Consider the following 24,914-nt stretch of genomic DNA (forward strand, 5'->3'; position numbering starts at 1 on the left):
TTGTCTCCCACTGTCTGAATGGTTAAAGTCTCAAAATAACAAATTAATATTCAGCGACTGCAGACTCACGGATTTGACAGTTAAAACACTTGTTAAAAAAAACTTGAGGGAATGCCAGATTGGGATTAAATGTTGAACAGAGGTCCCACCTGGTCAATTGTGTGCAAAATGTCCAATGATGACTATCAGAAGAGAAAGAGTTCCTCCAACTCTCTGACCAACATTCACCCCCTCAACCAACATAAGGAAAAGCAAATGATCTGATCATCAATCCAGTCGCTATTAGTGGGTTCTTGCTTTGCACTAACTGGTTACCATGTTTGTAAATAACATGTGAAGCACCTCGGGACATTACAAGGGCCTGGGAAGACATAATAGCATTGATTCGATATTGTCATATTCCCTGTTGGGTATAACTACTTTCTATTAAAAAGTACCTGGATGAGCACTTGGCACGTCATAACATTCAAGGCTATGGGCCAAGTGCTGGTAAATGGGATTAGGTGGGAGGTCTGTATTAAGTCTTCGGATGTGGAGATGCCGGCGTTGGACTGAGGTGAATACAGTAAGAGTTTTAACAACACCAGGTTAAAGTCCAACAGGTTTATTTGGTAGCAAATACCATTAGCTTTCGGAGCGCTGCTCCTTCGTCAGATGGAGTGGAAATCTGCTCTCAAACAGGGCACAGAGACACAAGATCAAGTTACAGAATGCTGATTAGAATGCGAATCCCTACAGCCAACCAGATCTTAAAGATACAGACAAGGTGGGTGGAGGGAGCATTAAGCACAGGTTAAAGAGATGTGTATTGTCTCCAGACAGGACAGCCAGCAAGTCCAGGAGGCAAGCTGTGGGGGTTACTGATAATGTGACATAAATCCAACATCCCGGTTTAGGCCGTCCTCATGTGTGCAGAACTTGGCTATCAGTTTCTGCTCAGCGACTCTGCGCTGTCGTGTGTCGTGAAGGCCGCCTTGGAGAACGCTTATCCGAAGTTCAGAGGCTGAATGCCCGTGACCGCTGAAGTGCTCCCCCACAGGAAGAGAACAGTCTTGCCTGGTGATTGTCGAGTGGTGTTCATTCATCCGTTGTCGTAGCATCTTCATGGTTTCCCCAATGTACCATGCCTCGGGACATCCTTTCCTGCAGCGTATCAGGTAGACAACGTTGGCCTAGTTACAATGGATGTCTCGGCACTCTACACCAGCAACCCCACGATGATGGCATTGCTGCAACGGCCTCAGTATTCAACGCTGTCAACTGCCAGTTTCCAGATGCAATTTTACAACTCATCCGCTTCATCCTGGACCACAATGTCTTCACCTTCAACAACCAGTTCTTCATCCAGACACACGGAACAGCCATGAGGACCAAATTCACACCTCAATATGCCAACATCTTCATGCACAGGTTCGAACAAGACTTCTTCACCGCACAGGACCTTCAACCGATGCTATACACTAGATACATCGATGACATTTTCTTCCTTTGGAGTCATGGTGAGCAATCACTGAAACAACGAAATGATGACATCAACAAGTTCCATCCCACCATCAGACTCACCATGGACTACTCTCCAGAATCGGTTGCATTCTTGGACACACGCATCTCCATTAAGGACGGTCACCTCAGCACCTCACTGTACCGCAAGCCCATGGATAATCTCACGATGCTCCACTTCTCCAGCTTCCAGCCTAAACACGTTAAAGAAGCCATCCCCTACGGACAAGCCCTCCGTATACACAGGATCTGCTCAGATGAGGAGGATCGCAACAGACACCTCCAGACGCCGAAAGATGCCCTCATAAGAACAGGATATGGCGCTCGACTCATCGATCAACAGTTCCGACGCACCACAGCGAAAAACCGCACTGACAAACACGGGACACGGTGCACAGAGTACCCTTCGTCGTCCAGTACTTCCCCGGAGTGGAGAAGCTACGGCATCTCCTCCGGAGCCTTCAACATGTCATTGACGAAGACGAACATCTCGCCAAGGCCATCCCCACACCCCCACTTCTTGCCTTCAAACAACTGCGCAACTCAAACAGACCATTGTCCGCAGCAAACTACCCAGCCTTCAGGAGAACAGTGACCATGACACCACACAACCCTGCCACAGCAAGCTCTGCAAGACGTGCCGGATCATCGACATGGATGCCATCATCTCACGTAAGAACACCATCCACCAGGTACACGGTACCTACTCTTGCAACTTGGCCAACGTTGTCTACCTGATACGCTGCAGGAAAGGATGTCCCAAGACACGGTACATTGGGGAAACCATGCAGACGCTACGACAATGGATGAATGAACGCCGCTCGACAATCACCAGGCAAGACTGTTCTCTTCCTGTGGGGGAGCACTTCAGCGGTCACGGGCATTCAGCCTCTGATCTCCAAGGCGGCCTTCACGACACACGACAGCGCAGAGTCGCTGAGCAGAAACTGATAGCCAAGTTCCGCACACGAGGACGGCCTAAACCGGGATGTTGGATTTATGTCACACTATCAGTAACCCCCACAGCTTGCCTCCTGGACTTGCTGGCTGTCCTGTCTGGAGACAATACACATCTCTTTAACCTGTGCTTAATACTCCCTCCACTCACAATGTCTGTATCTTTAAGATCTGGTTGGCTGTAGGGATTCGCATTCTAATCAGTATTCTGTAACTTGATTTTGTGTCTCTGTGCCCTGTTTGAGAGAACATTTCCACTCCATCTGACGAAGGAGCAGCGCTCCGAAAGCTAATGGTATTTGCTACCAAATAAACCTGTTGGACTTTAACCTGGTGTTGTTAAAATTCTTACTTAAATCTTCGGAGACAGAAGTCTCTTCACCAAATTCCCTTTATTTACAAACTCTAACAGCAGTACACAGAGTGCTCGCAGTCAGCAGTCTACCCCTGGGGGTGTCAGAGGAACTGACACACCCGGTTAAATACAAGGCAAAGACTCCCTGATTGGCCCATCAATTGGATCCTTAATCAGGAAGTTCATACTCCAATAGCCCAACCTCAATGGCCTGATTGAAGTCATTATACGTCAGGTGTTTCTCACATGTCAGTGCAGACTCGATGGGCCAAAGGGCCTCTTCTGCGCTGTATGATTCTATGACTTCCCCGGCAACTCTTCCACCTCGAACCCTTCATAAATTGGAAAATCATCCAAAACTCAGCTGCTCATGTCCTAATTTGTATGAAGTCCACTCAGCCCAGCAACACCTTTATTTTAAAATTTGCATCTTTATTTTTATTTTCTCCATGGCCTCACTCCTATCTCTGTAAACCCTCTTCACCCCCAACGACCTTCAGGTTTCTGCACTCCTCCAATTCAGGCCTCTTGAGCATCCTGGAATGTAATGGGGGGGGCGCTGTGCCTTCAGCTGCCTGGACCATAGGTTTTGGAATTTCCTCCCTAAACCTCTCCACTTCTCTCTCTCCTCCTCTAAAAAAAATTAAAACCTAGGTCTTTGGCCAAGCTTTTGGTCATCCACCCTATTATCTCTCATGTGCCTTGATGCCAAATTTTGTTTGATAACATTCCTGTGAAGTGGCTTGGGACATTTTTACTAAGTTCAAGGCATGAATGCAAGTTGAATGAAAAGCAACAAAACACATGACATGCTACACAGGCGCATTGAGTTATAGAGGTCTACAGCACCCAAGAAGTCTATTGTATTTACCCAGGTTTTTCACTGGAGAGCTACACAAAGCCTATGATAAATTGTACCATAACAGCTAGAAAGGAAGTGAGGCAGGAAAAAGGAAGCGGCTATTCGACTGTTGGAGGGGCACGGCTGGCAAGATGACTCAAGCAGTAAATTCCTGGAGGTCTCACGTTGCCTCACCGGCATTGAGGGGAAAAAAAATCACAAGCAACAGTATGGCAATTTTTCCTCTCTGTTTTGCCCTTTTAACATAACATATTGCACTGAAAGGATCCTGGTGGAATAAGAACATAAGAAAGAACATAAGAAATAGGAGCAGGAGTAGGCCATCTGGCCCTTCGAGCCTGCCCCGCCATTCAACAAGATCATGGCTGATCTGAAGCGAATCAGTTCCACTTACCCGCCTGCTCCCCATAACCCCTAATTCCCTTATCGATCAGAAAACTATCTACCCGTGATTTAAACATATTCAACGAGGAAGCCTCCACCACTTCAATGGGCAGAGAATTCCAGAGATTCACTACCCTCTGAGAGAAGAAGTTCCCCCTCAACTCTGTTCTGAACCGGCCCCCCCTTATTTTGAGGCTGTGCCCTCTAGTTCTGGTTTCCCTTCTAAGTGGAAAGAATCTCTCCACCTCTACCCTATCCAGCCCCTTCATTATCTTATATGTCTCTATAAGATCACCCCTCATCCTTCTAAACTCCAACGAGTACAGACCCAATCTGTTTAATCTCTCCTCATAAGCCACATCCCTCATCTCCGGTATCAACCTGGTGAACCTTCTCTGCACTCCCTCCAAGGCCAATATATCCTTTCGCAAATAAGGGGACCAAAACTGCACACAGTACTCCAGTTGCGGTCTCACCAGTGCCTTGTACAGTTGCAGCAAGACCTCCCTGCTTTTATATTCTATCCCCCTCGCGATAAAGGCCAACATTCCATTCGCCTTCTTGATCACCTGCTGCACCTGCAGACTGAGTTTTTGCGATTCGTGCACAAGGACCCCCAGGTCCCTCTGCACAGTCGCATGATGTAATTTTTCTCCATTTAAATAATATTCCAATTTACTATTATTTCTTCCAAAGTGGATAACCTCACATTTGCTAACGTTATATTCCATCTGCCAGATCCTCGCCCACTCGCTCAGCCTACCCAAATCTCTCTGCAGACCTTCCGCGTCCTCCACGCAATTCGCTTTCCCACTCACCTTCGTGTCATCAGCAAACTTGAATACCCTACATTCAGTCCCCTCCTCCAGATCAGAAAACTATCTACCCGTGATTTAAACATATTCAACGAGGAAGCCTCCACCACTTCAATGCTTTCTGTAAAGTTATTTATATTTCACATGGTGAGGATGAGGTGGGGCGAATGGGATCAAAGGTTACGGGGAGAAAGCAGGATTAGGCTATTGAGTTGGACGATCAGCCATGATCGTGATGAAAGGTGGAGCAGGTTTGAAGGGCCAATTGGCCTGTAAGGGCACCCTGCCTATCCTTGCTCATCCATCTACGGGCCAACTTCACTCCAGCATTCAGCTGTTCCTTGTTTCTCATCCTGGTTGTGGCTCCTTTGAGCTTATGTCTTCAACTTTCTCTCACATTGCAATTAAACGATGTTCGATATGCATGTTTCCTGTACAGTTTTGCTGGACTGGCTGCATAGCCAAGATCACAGAAGTGGATCTCTGCAAGCCACTCTGTCAAAGCTAGAACCTGTACAATATGTACATCAATCCAAAATAGCTCGGTCCCTGCTGGTTTGTAAACAGATGTAGAAACAGGAACTTCTTTGCTGTGCAAGCAACAACCACTCTACCACAGAATGAAGCAAAATCAATCTTAATATTCCACTCTAATGCATGACTGATCTCTTCAGCACAGGTTATTTGAATTAAGTGACTGTTACCATAGTGGGGAACCCCCTCTTCCCCCTAATATTAGCACTGCTGCCTCACAGCGCCAGGGACCCGGGTACGATTCACAGCTTGGGTCACTGTCTGTGCGCAGTCTGCACGTTCTCCCTGTGTCCGTGTGGGTTTCCTCTGGGTGCTCTGGTTTCCTCCCACAGTCCGAAAGACATGCTAGTTTGGGTGCATTGGCCATGCTAAATTCTCCCTCAGTGTACCCGAACAGGCGGAGTGTGGCGACTAAGGGATTTTCACAGTAACTTCACTGCAGTGTGAATGTAAACCTACTTGTGACACTAATAAATAAAATTAAACTGTCTTTGGGAATAGGTGATAAACACTGTAGATTTCAGATTGGTGAACAAGACCAATTCCTGTAACACAAACCCACCTGTGAATATCTAACAAGTATTCATTAAACACTCTAATTGGACTAATTGTTAGATTCAGAATTTATGCTCCTTATCAGTTATTAAATGTCAAACTAAAAGGGTTATTTTCTGAAAACAAGTGCAAAAGAATCCCCAAAAATCTGCTCTTATGTGATCGGACTGAATAGGCGAAATTGAACATGCTAATCTTGAGCCAAGCTCGAGGTGTAGACCAAATCAAACCAAGATGATTTGCCCTCCAGTTTACTTCCCTTGTTGCAAGGGAGTGCATACATTTTGTCATATGCTTTGACAAAGAGTCATATGGACTCGAAACGTCAGCTCTTTTCTCTCCTTACAGATGCTGCCAGACCTGCTGAGATTTTCCAGCGTTTTCTCTTTGGAGTGCATACATTTTGTTTGGTGCTTCCCCAGACAGCATAAGCTGGATGAGGAACCGCGCTAAGTGGGAAATCATGGACAGATCCCATGTGCAATCCAATTATTGCATGAAACCAGCAAACTAATCGGGTTCCCAACTGGCACATTCCTGGAGGGTTGATCATGTGATACCTGATTACATGATTTTACTGCAGTTCACAAATGCTGTTGCATTTACTGTATAAAAAATGGAGCACCATGTCATCTCCAACACATTTACACCCACGCACTGACTTATTGAATCTGCAACAATGCCCAGGTATTTCCATTAAATTATAATTGCATCGTTCGGAAATTATTATAAAGATTTCTGGTGATGTGTAACAAACTCATTCCATTTCAGCTCTAACCAAAAGTGCAATTAAAAACTAAACAACTTAAATCAGAGATGTAACCACAACTATGATTCTATTGTCTGAGTCTATGAAAATAGCTTTAAATTAGTAGATTATTAAAAGGTCACAACATTAGTCACAGTGGAGTAACAAAGTGAACACATACCAGGAGGATTAATTTGACCTTTGTTGTCTCGGTGTGTGAATGTTACTGTTAACAGTGGGCGAAGTTGAAATTCTCAGAAAGCAGGCAATTCCCGAGCCAGATCATGGGGCGGGAATTGCAAGGACAAACTACAAAGCGGCTAGTCTAGACCACAAACGCAGTAGTGCTCGAGATTAATCTTTAAAATTCTGAGAATTTCCCAGACAATTAAGGAGAGAATAGAGCCAACCTTTCAAGTCAGGATGCCCCTTCATTCGAGCCAAGGGCAAGCTGCACTGCCACCCAGTTTAAAATATTAACTAAACAAGCTGCACTCTTTATGCTGGGTATTAATGCAGCTTGAATACACACAATCAAGTAGCAGTTACTCATCTTTTTAAATTAGGGTGGCACAGTGGGTTAGCACCGCTGCCTCACAGCGCCAGGGACCCGGGTTCGATTCCTGGCTTGGGTCACTAATCGTGCGGAGTTGCACATTCTCCCCGCGTCTGCGTGGGTTTTCCTCCGGGTGCTCCGGTTTCCTCCCACAGTCTGAAAGGTGTGCTGGTTGGGTGCATTGGCTGTGCTAAATTCTCCCTCAGTGTACATGAACAGGTGCTGGAGCGTGGAGACTCGGGGATTTTCACAGTAACTTCATTGCAGCATTAATGTAAGCCTAAATGTGATACTAATAAATAAACTTTAAAAAGTAAACTAAACTTTTAAATTACTGGATTATTATCCTGCACAACCCAAATGTCTCAACTCAAATATCCTTTGACCAAATGTATGCATTGGGGAGGTTATAAATGTCTCCGCACTCAAATGTTGTCATTTCTACAGGCCTATTTTTCCAGTAAGGTAACCTTTATCTGCAAATAACATTCAAGCTTTATTTGTGAGGGGGAATAATAGCCATTTGCAGCCAATCACCAGGTATATTTTACATATTTGTGGGAAAATGTATTTACTTAAGCAAAATAAAAAGCTTGATTGTATTTACTAAGCAAGCAGCTGGCATTGGTGGCTTTTGTAACTTATTTAAAGAGCAAGTGTGTGAAAAGAATACATACGCAGCTGCACTAATGCACTTTCTCCATTGGATGCAATATAGTGCAGGGTTTGTTCACCATAATACGATGCTCCAGACTTATCCACATCTGTGCTGGCAATTACCAATACAGCAGTTCCTGGAGGAAGACAAAAAAACCTATCAGAAATCTCAAGATTGTATTCACAGTGTACCTTTAACATAGTAAAACCTCCCACCTTCACATGATCCTGATCAAACACTAAAACACACAGGACAGGTGAACTTAAACTTGGTCAGAGGTAGATTTTGATTTGATTTGATTTGACTTATTATTGTCACATGTATTAACATTGTTTCTTGCGCGCTATACAGTCAAAGCATACCGTTCATAGAGAAGGAAATGAGAGAGTGCAGAATGTACTGTAAGTAGCTAGGGTGTAGAGAAAGATCAACTTAATGCGAGGTAAGTCCATTCAAAAATCTGACAGCAGCAGGGAAGAAGCTGTTCTTGAGTCGGTTGGTACGTGACCTCAGACTTTTGCACCTTTTTCCCAACGGAAGAAGGTGGAAGAGAGAATGTCCGGGGTGCATGGGGTCCTTAATTATGCTGACTGCTTTGCCGAGGCAGCGGGAAGTGTAGAAAGAGTCAGTGGATGGGAGGCTGGGTTTGCATGATGGATTGGGCTACATTCACGACCTCTGTAGTTCCTTGCGGTCTTGGGATACAACCAGAAAGAATACTTTCTACGGTGCATCTGTAAAAGTTGGAGAGAGTCATAGCTGACATTTAAAGAGCGTCATAACAGAGGAGAGATAGAAGAGCTTGGGAAGGAAATTTCTGAGCTGAAGGCTTCAGCAGCTGAATGTACAGCCGTCAATGGTGGGACAATTAAAATTAAGAATACCCAAGAGGCCAGAATTGAAGGAACACAGAGATCTCAGAGAATTTTAGGCCTGAAAAAGGTCACCAAGATAGGAAGAGATGAGGCCATGAAGGGATTTGAAAACAAAGATAAGAATTTTAATATTGAAGTGTAACTTGACCAGGGATGAATGTAGGTCAAAATGCACGGAGGTGATGGGTGAACAGAATTTGGTGCGAGTTAGGATACAGCCGGCAGAGTTTTAGATGTGTTCAAGTTCATGAAAATTGGGAGGCCAATCAGAAGATTGTTGGAAGAGTCAAGGCTGGAGGTGACAAAGCGTGAGGGTCTCAGTGGCAGAGACGAGCAATGTTATGGAAATGGAAGTAGGTGGTCTTGCTAATGGAACAGGTATGTGGAATAAATCACACTGTAGGGTCAAATAGAACAGCAACCACAGTCTAGTTTACCCTCAGCCAGTTACCAAGGCAACAAATGGAGTCAATGACTAGACAGCCAAGTGTGTGGCAAGAAACATAGGAAAATATTGAGAAGGCCAAAGCCATTGCCTAAGACTAACAGAAGTTTCATAGAATCCCTACAGTGCAGAAGGAGGCCACTCGGCCCATCGAGTCTGCACCGACCACAATCCCACCCAGGCCCTACTCCTGCAACCCCATATATTTATCCTGCTAATCCCCTGACACTAGGGTCAATTTAGCATGGCCAATCAACCTAACCCACACATCTTTGGAGTGTGGGAGGAAACCGGAGCACCCGGAGGAAACCCACGCAGATACAGGGAGAATGTGCAAACTCCACACAGTGACCAGAGACTGGAATTGAACCTGGGTCCCTGGCTCTGTGAGGCAGCAGTGCTATAACCATTGTGTCACTGTGCCGCTAAGGGGATAATGGGGCACTTACAATTTGTTAAAAAATTCACAAAAGAAACTTTGCTTTGCTTTCTCTTTCCCCCTCCCCCCTGCTCAATTTGGGCTGTCCCTGTGAGGCTGTTGACCGATAGTACGGGTATCTGGGATACTGATATTGCCTATGATACTTGACAAAAGGAGCCATTCTGGTTTGAATCAGTGTTGTCAGGTAATTTAAAAATGGGAGGGGAATGAAGGGATCCATGTCAGAACTCCTAACCCTGATCCTACCCTCATCCAGCATCCACACACATGCACTTTCGAGCAGATTCACTGGGTGCTAATCAGAAGCAAGAATTCTGCCCTATTTTCCTCTCCCCTAATTGACGGCAGTTGCAGCACTCCTGGTGTTGTGTCATGGAACCTTGCACTGTGTGTGGCTCACTGCTATAATGGGAGAATGACTTCATTCAAAAAGCCACATCATTAAGTTTTAGTGGTCACTGGCTGGTTTCATTCTCTAAACCAAAAACCCCAATTTCTGAAACTGACAGACCAGATGAGTAACAGATACAGAAAATGCTGGAGAAACTCAGCACCTCTGACAGCATCTGAGCTCTGACGAAGGGTCAGCCGGACACGAAACATTGGCTCTATTCTCTCTCCACAGATCCTGTCAGACCTGCTGAGTTTCTCCAATATTCTCTTTCAGATTCCAGTATCCACGGTATTTTGCCCCGAGTCCATAGAAACCATAGAAAATTACAGCTCAGAAACAGGCCTTTTGGCCCTTCTTGTCTGTGCCGAACCATTTTTTGCCTAGTCCCACTGACCTGCACTTGGACCATATCCCTCCACACCCCTCTCATCCATGTACCCGTCCAAGTTTTTCTTAAATGTTAAAAGTGACCCCGCATTGACCACTTTATCCGGCAGCTCATTCCACACTCCTACCACTCTCTGCGTGAAGAAGCCCCCCCTAATATTCCCTTTAAACTCTTCTCCTTTCACCCTTAACCCATGCCCTCTGGTTTTTTTCTCCCCTAGCCTCAGCGGAAAAAGCCTGCTTGCATTCACTCTATCTATGCCCATCAAAATCTTATACACCTCTATCAAATCTCCCCTCAATCTTCTACGCTCCAGGGAATAAAGTCCCAACCTATTCAATCTCTCTCTGTAACTCAGCTTCTCAAGTCCCGGCAACATCCTTATGAACCTTCTCTGCACTCTTTCAACCTTATTCACATCCTTCCTGTAACTAGGTGACCAAAACTGTACACAATACTCCAAATTTGGCCTCACCAATGCCTTATATAACCTTACCATAACACTCCAACTTTTATACTCGATACTCCGATTTATAAAGGCCAATGTACCAAAGGCACTCTTTACGACTCTATCCACCTGTGACGTAACTTTTAGGGAATTCTGTACCTGTATTCCCAGATCCCTCTGTTCAACTGCACTCTTCAGAGTCCTACCATTTACCCTGTACGTTCTTCTTTGGTTTGTCCTTCCAAAGTGCAATATCTCACACTTGTCTGCGTTAAATTCCATTTGCCATTTTTCAGCCCATTTTTCTAGTTGGTCCAAATCCCTCTGCAAGCTTTGAGAACCATCCTCACTGTCCGCTACACCTCCAATCTTTGTATCATCAGCAAACTTGCTGATCCAATTTACCAGATTATCATCCAGATCATTGATATAGATGACAAACAACAATGGACCCAACACCGATCCCTGCGGCACACCACTAGTCACAGGCCTCCACTCAGAGAAGCAATCCTCCACAACCACTCTCTGGCTTCTTCCATTGAGCCAGTGTCTAATCCAATTTACTACCTCCCCATGTATACCTAGCGACTGAACCTTCCTAACTAACCTCCCATGAGGGACCTTGTCAAAGGCCTTGCTGAAATCCAGGTAGACAACATCCACCGCCTTCCCTTCATCCACTTTCCTGGTAACCTCCTCGAAAAACTCTAATAGATTGGTCAAACATGACCTACCACGCACAAAGCCATGTTGACTCTCCCTAATAAATCCCTGTCTATCCAAATATTTGTAGATCCTATCCCTTATCACACCTTCCAATAACTTGCCCACCACCGACGTCAAACTTGCTGGCCTATAATTTCCTGGATTTCTTTTGGAACCTTTTTTAAACAACGGAACAACATGAGCCACCCTCCAATCATCCGGCACCTCCCCCGTGAATACTGACATTTTAAATATGTCTGCCAGGGCCCCTGCAAGTTCAACACTCGCTTCCCTCAAGGTCCGTGGGAATACCCAGATGAGTAATTGTACGTAAAACTGGGAATCAGAGTTGTATTCCTCTGCAACTTATATTAGTTTAAGAAATTCAATTATCAATTAACACAGGTAAAAAAAAAATGAAATAAAAAGCTGCAATGTTAAAGGTCTTTAGGTTTGAGGCCACAAGAGGGCAATATACTGGGCACCAGAGGAAGGGGAGAATTCATATCCACAGGGAGAATTCCCAATCTCAACATGACAATCTGAGAGGGCTGGTGATTGGAAATGGAGGAGGTCATAACATCACCACAGGAAGTAGATAATGCCAAAATATTGAATGTATTCAAGAGGCGGTTGGATATGGCACTTGGGGTGAATCAAAGGTTATGGGGAGAAAGCAGGATGAGGCTATTGAGTTGGACAATCAGCCATGATCGTGATGAATGGCGAAGCAGGCTCGAAGGGCCAAATGGCCTCCTCCTGCTCCTATCTTCTATGTTTCTATAACACAGGCCAAGAGAAAACCGCACATTGATTACCGGTTGGCTCATTTGCCCGCCCTCTCTTTAAGATATGATGTATGCCACAAAGCAGTCCAAAGAAATGCAACAAAGAAAGAGCTGGAATGTTCAGAATGAGCCTCCAGGGAATGTTGAAGTGAAGCAAACTCTATCAATACTTTTCAAAATCTGCATTTACTCCCTTCTGAGAGTTACACCACAGATCATTCCAGTCATTCAAGCATGCCCCGGCATTCAATTATTTCTGTTTGTGTACTCCTTTCAGAGCGAAGTGATAGTACATAGCTTTTTCTACCCCCACTTTGTATCCTGTGACATTGAGCACTCAAATTGGCTATATAATAGCTTAGCTTAATGTAATGTGCCTTAACACCAACCCTCAGGAAATAAGGTTTTTTTTTTGCAAGGATGGCAACTTAAAGTATTCATCCCAATTCAATAATAAGTCTCACAACACCAGGTTAAAGTCCAACAGGTTTATTTGGAATCACGAGCTTTCGGAGTGCTGCCCCTTCCTCAGATGAGTGAGATGAGATAATTATCTTGTAATTGTGTCTTTGCCTATATATGCCGTGTTTGTAAAGCCTACCTCCCCGCTCACTCGACGAAGGAGCTGCGCTTCGAAAGCTTGTGATTCCAAATAAACCTGTTGGACTTTAACCTGTTGTTGTGAGACTTCTTACTGTGCCCACCCCAGTCCAACGCCGGCATCTCCACATCATCCCAATTCAAGTGAACCTTACCTTTCTTATTCCAAATCATTGTCACTTTGTCAGCTTTGAAAAAACTTTTATTTGCCAAGGCAGAGGCAGGACCGTCGAAGTTTGGGTACTGATACAATCGAACAAATGATGGTGCACCCTTAGATCCAGGCACATACACTGCCACCTTTTACAATAAAGAGAAAAGGTTGGTTCAGGTCAATAGTGAATGCGTATTTCAAAGTATCGTCTATACAGCATCTACTACCTCATGTACAGATCTCCCCACTTCATGGAAATACGTCATCACCCAACTTATAGACATCACCATCCTATTTACAGAAGTCCTTACTTCATTGTATAGATACCAGGTATCACCACCTCACATACAGACATCATCACCGCTCTTTGGTTTTCTGCTAGAGTATGTCAAGCTCAGTGCAATTCTGTCATGTCAACGTAAGTTTCAGGTCTGCCTGGAATATCACTAACTTCAGTGGACAAATTCCTCCTGTTCTTTTGCAAACCGCGGTGTGAAACGTGCCAGGCTGGGTGAATGTATTGGGCTGGAAGTGGGGTATGTCGATCACGAAAGGACAAATAATGGCATGGAAAGCACAGCGCCAAACAGTCAATCTGAACTGTCACTGACAGGCGCTGTGGAAAATTCTATCAATGCTCTACCCTAGATAAAGAAAAGGCAGACAGTTTGTGAACGGGAGCAGAATACGGTTCTAATCATAGAGTCAGAATCCCTGCAGTGCAGAAGGAGGCCATTTGGCCCATCGAGCCTGCACTGACAACAATCCCACCCAGGCCCTATCCCCATAACCCCACGTATTTGCCCTGTTAGCCCCTCCTGACACGAAGGGACAATTTAACATGGCCAATCAATCTAACCCGCACATCTTTGGACTGTGGGAGGAAACCGGAGCACCCGGAGGAAACCCACCAGACACGGGGAGAATGTGCAAACTCCACACAGACAGTCACCCAAGGCCGCAATCGAACCTGGGTCCCTGGAGCTGTGAGACAACAATGCTAATCACTGTGCCATCATGCCACCCCAAATATTAACTTATAAATATATTTTTTGAAAGCATTATTTTATAATGTTTAAAATCACTGACCGAACTTTTCTTCCAAATTAAGTTCTTTATTGATTTAAATCCTAGCATTTTCCGAATGAGTACGAATAAGTTGAGACATTTGTTGAGACACAAGGGATCATTAAAATCTTGGCGATTGTGCAGAGAAGAGCCACAAGGCTGGTCCCTTGTGTAATAAGGCTACATTGTAAGGAAACATGCAAAATTGAGATTTTCTGCTGTTGAATGGAGGGGGCAAAGTGGATATCTTGGGCTGAAATGATCTGTTTCTATCCTGCAATATGATGTTTGGAAATGTCAACAGTACAGGAAAGGTAAGTCCAAAAAACTCCTTCATGTTAAATTGTGGCCGCTGCATAAGGGGACAAAGGTTTCAATTGTCAAAAGACAAATATTAGATTGGCATCGCTGATGTGGCACGGTGGCACAGTGGTCAGCACTGCTGATTGTGGAGTTCTTCCCGTGCCTGCGTGGGTTTCCTCCGGGTGCTCCGGTTTCCTCCCACACTCCAAAGATGTGCGGGTTACGTTGATTGGTTGTGCTAAATTTCCCCTTAATGTCAGGAAGCTTAGCAGGGTAAATAGGTGGGGATAGGGCCTGGGTGGGATTGTGGTCAGTGCAGACTTGATGGGCCAAATGGCCTCCGTTTGCCCTGTGGGGATTCTATGATTAGGAAGTACATCACATAAAGAGTGACCAGCACTTGGAACGAATCCCAGAATAATTTAAAGACCAGCTGATGGAACCGATCGGGTCGGTGAGAGATGTGGTGGGTAATTTGAACCTAAATCTCCTTCCTCATTTCCTTCAGAAACAAGATGTGCAATAAGAATGCCGTAGCTAAACTGATCCAAACAATTGGCCAAATTTAAAGGCAATCCAAATTTTAATTGCTATTTTGTTTGGAAATAGCTTTACCCGACAATCATCAGTACAAATACCAGCACAAAACAGTCCAAAGATGTGCGGGTTAGGTTGATTGGCCATGCTAAATTGACCCTAGTGTCAGGGGGATTAGCAGGGTAGATGAGGGTTACGGGAATAGGACCTGGGTGGGATTGTCGTCGGTGCAGACTCAATGGGCCGAATGGCCTCCTTCTGAATGGCTTTTGCTTTGTGTGTGGCTTTTGCTACCAAATAAACCTGTTGGGACTTTAACCTGATGTTGTTAAACTTCTTACTCCTTCTGACTTGCAGGGATTCTTGATTCTATGAAAACAGCTGGAAAAGTACCTTGCAGGGCTGGGGTCCTGAGGACAACGCAAAATCTGACACCTTCTGTAGATGGAGTTTGTTCGTTATTTTACCTGGGAGGGGGAAAAACCAACATCAGTTAAAATTCTCCGCTGAATACTGTTTTACTAAATTCCTAAATTATATAAAACTAAACATCACTGAGTGAACTTTGTCCAATTGCCTTTGAATATATTTTGTTTCAAATTCTCTGTGGGGATTTTGCACAAGAGAAGAACTGGAATAGAGTGGATGATGGGGAAATCAGTGAATTATGGGTCACTCCATACAAATGGGAATGACCAGGTCGTTTTGTACAAGTATAACTTAATGTGCCTCTCGTCAGCTTCCACCAAATCCCCTATCTACACAAAATCATGTTAATTTTGGAATTTTCAAAAATTACCATTTAAAAAAAATGAATTTCCTTCTAGCCTTTTGCTTTAATTTTGCCGTTTTTTTGTGGAGCTACTCAGTCTCCCACAGGTTCTCTTTGAGGACGGCACAGTGGCTAGCACTACTGCCTCACAGCGTCAAGGACCCGGGTTCGATTCCCAGTTTGGGTCACTGTGGAGTTTGCACATTCTCCGTGTCTGCGTGGGTTTCCTCCGGATGCTCTAGTTTCCTCCCACAGTCCAAAGATGTGCGGGTTAGGTTGATTTGATTCATTGTCACATGTATTAGTGTACAGTGAAAAGTATTGTTTCTTGCACGCTATGCAGACAAAGCAAACCATTCATAGAGAAGGAAAGGAGAGAGTGCAGAATGCAGTGTTACAGTCATAGTTAGGGTGTAGAGAAAGATCAACTTAATGCAAGGTAGATCCAAACAAAAGTCTGATGGCAGTAGGGAAGAAGTTGTTCTTGAGTTGGTTGGTAAGTGACCTCAGATTTTTGTATCTTTTTCTTGATGGAAGAAGGTGGAAGAGAGAATGTCCGGGGTGCGTGGGATCCTTAATTATGCTGGCTGCTTGATTGGTCATGATTGATTGATTGGTCATGTTAAATTGACCCTGAGTGTCGGGGATTACTAATGGGGTAAATGGCCGGTGAGTACAACAGGATGGCAACCAGGAATAGGAATCTGGCTGATGTCTTGCTTTCCTCTTTCTAACCCAGATATCTCGAGGGTGTTCCGACAAATAAGATCAAACAACTCGGTGCAGATTTGTGCACTGAATTCAGGATCTTCTGCTATGTATGGTTTAGAAGTGATGGTACAGTCCTCTATATTGAGGGAACTGTGCTCATTTATTTTTAGGCCGCTCAGGCCATTTTTGTAGAGAACCAAGTTGTGGCTATTTACAAAATTTATGACATATATTTTGGGGGGAAAAAAAGCCTCATTTTTAGACGTGGCTGTTGAACTATTAGACATTTCAGCATTTTTCTGGTCAGACCACTTCACCATTGAAAAAAACTTTTTCAAAAACACAGATACCATATATTTTTAAAAATGCAGTCAACTTGCATTGTATTTAATATTGACAACCCTTTTCCCTATATACTCAAAGTACAAATCAGTTACAAATAATTTCAACAGCCTAGCAACATCGGAATATTCAAAACATGGGAATGTTGTTGGGATCGGCAGTTATCTGGTCTACTTAGCAACCTTTTTTCTATTCACTCGTGGGCGTCGCTGGCTGGCCAGCATTTATTGCCCATCCCTAGTTGCCCCTGTTCAGAGGGCAGTTGAGAGTCAACCATATTGCTGTGTCTCTAGAGTCACATGTAGGCCAGACCAGGTAAGGATGGCAGATTTCCTTCCCTCAAGGACATTAGTGAACCAGATGGGTTTTTCCCCGACAATTGACAATGGTCATCAGTAGATTCTTAATTCCAGTTTGCAATTTTTCCTTGTGCTTCTTAATAAATCTGAAAAGCCAAATATTATTTAAGATTGTGGACCTTCGACAGTGAAGAGTTCTAAAAAGAACTTCAAAACACATCAATTCTTTTTGAAGCATATCATCGCACAGTTTTCCTGTTGGGGGAACAGTGGGGAAGTGGTGAATGGATCACAGGCCTATAGAACTGCATCACGAATGCTTCCTCCATCGCCTACCAGCTCTGGTGGAGACTTGAACCTGGAGCTTCTACAAAGTACCAATAATATTCACTGACTGATATTCTGCACAAATAAAATGGCTTCTTGAGCGACATCGATGAGATCACTTACCAAATTCATTGCCCTCAAAAAACTGCACCTCGTTATTTACATTTCGAGCGCAAATACTTTCATCGTCCGACCAACAGGGGCACCTAAACCCAGGAGAAAAAGCAGTTATTAACACCTATAACACAGCTTGCGAAAACAGCAGAGATTTCTTTCCAAATTGTTCAGCTAGTATTGTGTACTAAGAATTGTTAAACATTTTCTACACTTTCCTGTTATTACTCCTCGCTATCTAATCACTAATTTCTTTAAAATCTTTTTAATTTGCTCCCTGTTATAGTACATGGAAGATTCAGGCAATTTTATAGCAAGACAGAATGGTTGGTTAAATCAGTCAGCAGAGGTGACTATTTTGACCCAGGGAAGTAAAAACATTGCTATGGTCAGCTAGTCTTCACAGATATGAATGGGTATCCATTTAAACTATCTACGTTGCTTTAGCGTGTCAGCTGGTAATCTCTATGTATTTTCCACTTGAATTTTGCTGTTGACCTTACATTGCCCTCTCATTAATAGTGACTGAATCTTTTAGCATTGGTGAGAGCCACATCTGGAGTATTGTGTGCAGTTTTGGTTTCCTTATCTGAGAAAGGATGTCCTTGCTATAGAGGGAGTACAGCAAAGGTTTGTCAGGCTGATTCCTGAGATGGCAGGTCCGTTATATGAGGAGAGACTAAGTCGGTTAGGATTGCATTCACTGGAGTTTAGAAGAGTGAGTGAGGATCTCACAGAAACTTATAAAATTCTAACAGGGTTAGACAGGATAGACTCAGAAAGAATGTTCCCAATGGTGGGGGAGTCCAGAACTAGAGGTCATAGTTTGAAAATGAGGGGGTAAACCTTTTAGAACTGAGGTGAGGAGAAATTTCTTCGCGCCAGAGGGTGGTGATTGTGTGGAATTCACTACCACAGAATGTAGTTGGGGCCAAAACGTTGTCTGGTTTCAAGAAGAAATTAGATATAACACTTGGGGCTAAAGGGATCAAGGGATAAGGGAGGAAGAGGGGAATCAGGATATTGAATTCGATGATCAGCCATGATCAAAATGAATGGCGGAGCAGACTCGAAGGGCCGAATGGCCTCCTCCTGCTTCTAGTTTCTATGCTTTCTACAGAATGTACTTTTTGTTGATAACAATCCTCACAACCTTGAAGTTCTCAAATTGGGGGAGGGGGGTGTACAGCCATTCTTACTGATATTCCAAAAGTCGGCTGTGTAACTGAAGACTGACAACTGCCAGGTTTTGCTCTTCTGCACTGGTGCTGAGCTCTGGTTGGGAAGGGAAAAGACGACTATCAAAAGTGGGGTCTCAGGCTCTGCCACAAAGGTGTGAAGTTTGCTTAATCTATACTAGAAAGTGCCATGCACAGCAGCCTCCCAATTTAAAAGTAACTACACATGTAATCATTTTGGAATGTTGAGTAATCTGAGCTATGACATATGGTAAGGCTAACACACTTCGGAGGAAACAGGTGCCTTTGGACCACTGGAGCTCTGCACAACTCGAGGTTTCTCAAATGTAATTTCTGGGTCTGGCACAGAGGAGTGTGATTGAAACGGAATGCTTTGATTAGTCAACAACTCAGCCATCGTTGAATCATGCAGCCACTGGGCTGGTAAAAGACAAATTAAAGGGACCGTGGTCTTTTTTCCCCCCATCTCGACATTCCTTTGTTCCTCGCAATGAAAATCGCAAAACCATCTCAGATGAATATGAATGCTCTTGAACATCAAGTTGCTTTTACTGGTACTCTTGACCCAAGTAGTTCAGCTGCCATTATGGGGCAAATTTGTAATGCTGAGACAGATAATGCAGCTTCTTAAGTTGATGTAGGGAACTACAGAATCACAAATTTCTTACAGCACAGGAGGAGGCCATTTGGCCCATTGTATATGTACTAGTTTCCCAAATGAACAATTCCCTTAGCACAATCAATCTCACAAACCAGCCTCCCATCCATTGACTCTGTCTACACTTCCCGCTGCATCGGAAAAGCAGCCAGCATAATTAAGGACACCATGCACCTCAGACATTCTCTCTTCCACCTTCTTCTGTTGGTAAAAAGATACAAAAGTCTGAGGTCATGTACCAACCGACTCAAGAACAGCTTCTTCCCTGCTGCCATCAGACTTTTGAATGGACCTACCTCGTATTAAGTTGATCTTTCTCTACACCCTATCTATGACTGTAACATTACATTCTGCACTCTCTCCTTTCCTTCTCTATGAACGGTATGCTTTGTCTGTATAGTGCGCAAGAAACAATGCTTTTCATTGTATACTAATACATGTGACAATAATAAATCAAATCAAATCATTCTTCTTTTTCAGGTAACAATCTAGATCCCTTCTGACTGCCTCAATTGAATCTGCCTCCACCACATTCTCAGACAGCACCTTCTTGACCTTAATTACTCGCTGTGTGAAAATATTTTCTCTTGGATCATTTTTGCTCTTTGGCCGGTGACTTCAAACCTGCACCCTCTCGTTCTTGATCCTTTCATGAGTGGGAACAGTTTTTTCCTCGTCTACTCTGTCCTGACCCATCATGATTTTGAAAACCTCGATCAAATCTCCTCTCAACCTTTTCTCCAAGGAAAACCACTGCTAACTTCTACGATCTACCTTCACAACTACAAAATCCTCATCCCTGGAACTACTCTCATGAATCTGAGGCTGGAATGTCTAATACAAGTTCAAAATAACATCCATTATTGATTATATAAAGCACCTTCCATTTGTGCATCATAATTGAAGCAAGAGATCCATTTTAAAGTCCCATGATATCGTTAAATACCTTGCACATTGAAAACAATTTCTGCTGTGATAACATAATACACATTGTAAATTACTATACATAACCTCTCATATTTACCAGCCTTGCATTTTCTTTTGGAAGAACGACTTGAGACATTGTCCAGTTTTAAGATCCCAAATCTGCAGGTTTGGTTCCCCTTGAGGGTTATTTTTGCTTGCTAAAGACAGGAAAAATTATTTTAGAGCAATCAACTTTAAAACCTCTTGCTGTGTAAAGGCATGTTGTTATTCTTGATAGAAATCTAGCTAAATCATAGAATCCCTGCAATGCAGGAGGAGGCCATTCGGCCCATCGAGTCTGCACCGACCACAATCCCACCCAGGCCCTATTTCCGTAACCCCACATATTTACCCTGCTAATCCTCCTGACACTAGGGTGAATTTAGCATGGCCAATCAACCTAACCCACACATCTTTGGACTGGAAGCTATCATATGTACACTTTGCACAGTCACCATTCACTGAAGATCTCCAAAAAGTCATCAAAATTTAACCTGTTCAAACCTTTTTTAAAAGAAACATTTTGTGCCCATTTGCATCCCTTTTTTTAAACATTTGATTTGTTGTTGAGATGTAACTCCAGGCTTGTGACCATTATTTATGTGTGCGCCCTGGCAATGAGTGTTAGCAGGATAGTTGGCTACAGGAGCCAACCCGGGCAGAGTCACCGGCCAAAGAGCAACCCGGCACGGTAGCACAGTGGTTAGCACCGCTGCTTCACAGCTCCAGGGACCTGGGTTTGATTCCCGGCTTGGGTCACTGTCTGTGTGGAGTTTGCACATTCTCCTCGTGTCTGCGTGGGTTTCCTCCGGGTGCTCTGGTTTCCTCCCACAGTCCAAAGATGTGCGGGTTAGGTTGATTGGCCACGCTAAAATTGCCCCTTAGTGTCCTGGGATGCGTAGGTTAGAGGGATTAGTTGGTAAATATGTAGGGATATGGGGGTAGGGCCTGGGTGGGATTGTGGTCGGTGCAGACTCGATGGGCCGAATGGCCTCTTTCTGTGCTGTAGGGTTTCTAAGATTCTAAGGAGCATCACAGAATTGTTACAATGCTGAAGGAGGCCATTGTGACTGCACTAGCTCCGAGTGAGCAATTCCTTTAGCGCCATTCTTCTACCTTCTCCCCATAACCCTACACATTCTTCCTTTACAGATAACAGTCTAATTCCCTTTTGAATGCTTCAGTTGAACCTGCACCACGCTCGCAGGCAGTGCATTCCAGACCTGAACCACACACTGCGTGAAAACTGTGTCCTCTCACTCTCAATCTCTTCACATGTCGGAACAGTTTCTCCCTCATGACAATTTAATATGTATTCACCTGGTCTACCTGCCATGTCCAATTTGAAGGACAATACAGCCAGGCACAAATAGTAATTGGTGGTAATCTTAAAAGTTAAAGTTTATTTATTAGTCACAAGTAAGGTTTACATTAACACTGCAATGAAGTTACTGTGAAATTCCCCTCGTCGCCACACTCTGGCGCCTATTCGGGTCAATGCACCTAACCAGTACATCTTTCGGACTGTGGGAGGAAACCGGAGCATCCGGAGGAAACCCACGCAGACACGGGGAGAATGTGCAGATTCTGCACAGACAGTGACCCAAGCCGGGAATTGAACCCAGGTCCCTGGCGCTGTGAGGCAGCAGTGCTAACTAACCACTGTGCCACCACTACAGTCTGCAAATCAGTCGTGGAGTTTTAAATGATTTAAGTGGGATTTCTATGGTTTCAATCAAAAGCTCTGCACTTAAGTCCCTCATCCCGGGTATCATTCTAATAAATTTGACAGTTAACTCAGTTGACTAAGTCGTTGTCATCATCAGCTGCCCCTAGACTGGAGGATGAGGCCTACTCAGGGTCCTGTGTATCCGTCATGGGTCTTCAGGCCAATTCTGAAATCTCTGAGCACATGGGGCAGGATGTCCCACAAGGTGGTGGGATCTGGAGCTTGCTTCTTTGTATTTCCTTCTCTGCTGCCAATCTGCCTCAGCATTAGGACGGTGTGGCTCAAAGCGTGATACAGTTTGATGGGCAAGTTGTTGTCATTCTGAGCGAATGGCAGCGAGCTCCTCTAAACCATTAATTTCAATGCTGCCGCTACACTTCAATGAGTTGGAGTGTCTTTGCCTTTAGAATAGAATCCCTACAGTACAGGAGGAGGCTTATCGGCCCATCGAGTCTGCACTGACCACAATCCCACCCAAGCCTAATCCCCATAACCCCCCGTATTTACCCTGCTAGTCCCCCTGAATCTAGGGTGAATTTAGCATGGCCAATCAACCTAACCCGCACATCTTTGGACTGTGGGAGGAAATCGGAGCACTCGGAGGAAACCAACGCAGACACAGGGAGAATGTGCAAACTCCACACACACAGTGACCCAAGCCGGGAATCGAACCCGGGCCCCTGGCACTGTGAGGCAGCAACGCTAACCATTGTGCCACCGTGCCGCCCTTTGCTGCAATGTGTTCAACACTTTCCATATCTTGGCAACCATATCTCTGCTAAGACCAACATTGAGGAGGAGGAGATCCAACACCAGCTCAGCCTCCTGCAAACTGCAGCAAGTGTTTGACAACAAAAGACCTCCACAAGTTACCAACAGCCTTAGCATATAGAGGAGTTGATATCACCACACCCCTGTAATGCAGTGAGACCTGCGTATCAGTGACACATAAGAGCACGAGAGAAATTGCATCAGCAAAATGTCGCATCTTCCTGGGAGGACCTAGACCAAAAGCTAATATCCTTCTTGAAGCCAGCTCCACAAGCATCAGAGAAAACTCCTACAAAAACAACCTCGATGGACTGCACACTGCATCCGGATGGCAGAAAGCCACCTCCCCCTCCAGGTCTTGTTTTTAACTCATAAACAAACTTTAACCTTTCTCACCTCTGCCCTGGTGGGATTCGAACACTGCTCCCAGAACATTAGCTGAGTTTCTGAATTAATAGTCTAGTGATAATACCACTAGGCCGTGGCCTCCCGTGGATGGTGTTCCACGGAAATCAGCTAAGAATGTGGTGCTGAATAATGCCTTCAAGCACTGGTTCAATCTCCATACTGATGAGGTAGTTCTTGGGGCCTTCCTCCTCGCCATGACCCACAGTAAATGAGTCCATATGACCCTTCCACAGAAAAACATTAACTGGGTTTCTCTCTCCTCAGATGCTGCCAGACCTGCTAGATTTATCCAGCATTTTCTGTTTTTATTTAGATTTCCAGCATCCACAGTATTTGTTTTTATTTGAGAGAATGGGGAGCAAGAGCATGAACCCTTCCTCCACTAAAATCAAATTCCGTCGCGTGCAGAGGTGCTCAATTACTATTTTGCCTCGGTTTTCACAGAGGGGAAGGACCTGGGTGGATGTACTGCGGGCGTGCGGTGGACTGAAAGGATTGAGTATGTGGACTTTAAGAAAGAGGTTGTGCTGGAATCTTTGAATGGCATCAAGATAGATAAGTCGCCGGGTCTGGATAGGATGTACCCCAGGTTACTGTGGGAGGCGAGGGAGGAGATTGCAGAGCCTCTGGTGATGATCTTTGCGTCGTCGATGGAGACGGGAGAGGTGCCGGAGGATTGGAGGATTGCGGATGTGGTTCCTATTTTCAAGAAGGGGAATAGGGATAGCCCAGGTAATTACCGACCGGTGAGACTAACCTCAGTGGTTGGTAAACTGATGGAGAAGATCCTGAGGGACAGGATATATGAGCATTTAGAGAGGTTTAGTATGCTCAAGAATACTCAGCATGGCTTTGTCAAGGGCAGATCGTGCCTTACGAGCCTGGTGGAGTTCTTCGAAAATGTGACTAAACACATTGACGAAGGGTAGGCAGTAGATGTGGTTTATATGGATTTTAGCGAGGCGCTCGATAAGGTCCCCCATGCAAGGCTTCTAGAAAAAGTGAGAGGGCATGGGATCCATGGGGCTGCTGCCCGGTGGATCCAGAACTGGCTTGCCCAAAGGAGGCAGAGAGTAGGTATAGATGGGTCTTTTTCTAAATGGAGGTCGGTCACCAGTGGTGTGCCCCAGGGATCTGTTCTGGGACCCTTGCTGTTCGTCATTTTCATAAATGACCTGGATGAGGAAGCGGAGGGATGGGTTGGTAAGTTTGCCGATGACACGAAGGTTGGTGGGAGTCTGGAGGGATGTCAGAAGTTACAGAGGGACATAGATAGGATGCAAGACTGGGCGGACAAGTGGCAGATGGACTTCAACCCAGATAAATGCGTCGTGGTCCATTTTGGTAGGACAAATGGGATGAAGGAGTACAATATAAAGGGAAAGACTCTTAGTACTGTAGAGGATCAGAAGGACCTTGGGGTCCGGGTCCTTAGGACTCTGAAATCGGCCCCGCAGGTGGAGGAGGTGGTTAAGAAGGCGTATGGTGTGCTGGCCTTTATCAATCGAGGGATTGAGTTTAGGAGTCCGGGGATAATGATGCAGCTA

At 44.7% G+C, this 24,914-nt stretch overlaps 1 protein-coding gene across 1 annotated transcript in view; it reads right to left on the reverse strand.

Moving 5' to 3' along the window:
- Positions 1-24,914, reverse strand: part of eif2a (eukaryotic translation initiation factor 2A) — a 54,149-nt gene that overhangs the window by 13,481 nt on the left and 15,754 nt on the right. The window contains exons 5-9 of the mRNA XM_078205182.1: positions 20,518-20,617; positions 17,646-17,728; positions 15,465-15,538; positions 13,165-13,309; positions 7,944-8,060 (exon numbers count right to left, since the gene is read on the reverse strand). Coding sequence (XP_078061308.1) covers positions 7,944-8,060; positions 13,165-13,309; positions 15,465-15,538; positions 17,646-17,728; positions 20,518-20,617 — 519 coding nt within the window. The remainder of the gene's footprint in view (positions 1-7,943; positions 8,061-13,164; positions 13,310-15,464; positions 15,539-17,645; positions 17,729-20,517; positions 20,618-24,914) is intronic.

This window comes from Mustelus asterias, chromosome 3 (genome assembly GCF_964213995.1).
Source record: "Mustelus asterias chromosome 3, sMusAst1.hap1.1, whole genome shotgun sequence".
Taxonomy (NCBI): Eukaryota; Metazoa; Chordata; class Chondrichthyes; order Carcharhiniformes; family Triakidae; genus Mustelus; species Mustelus asterias.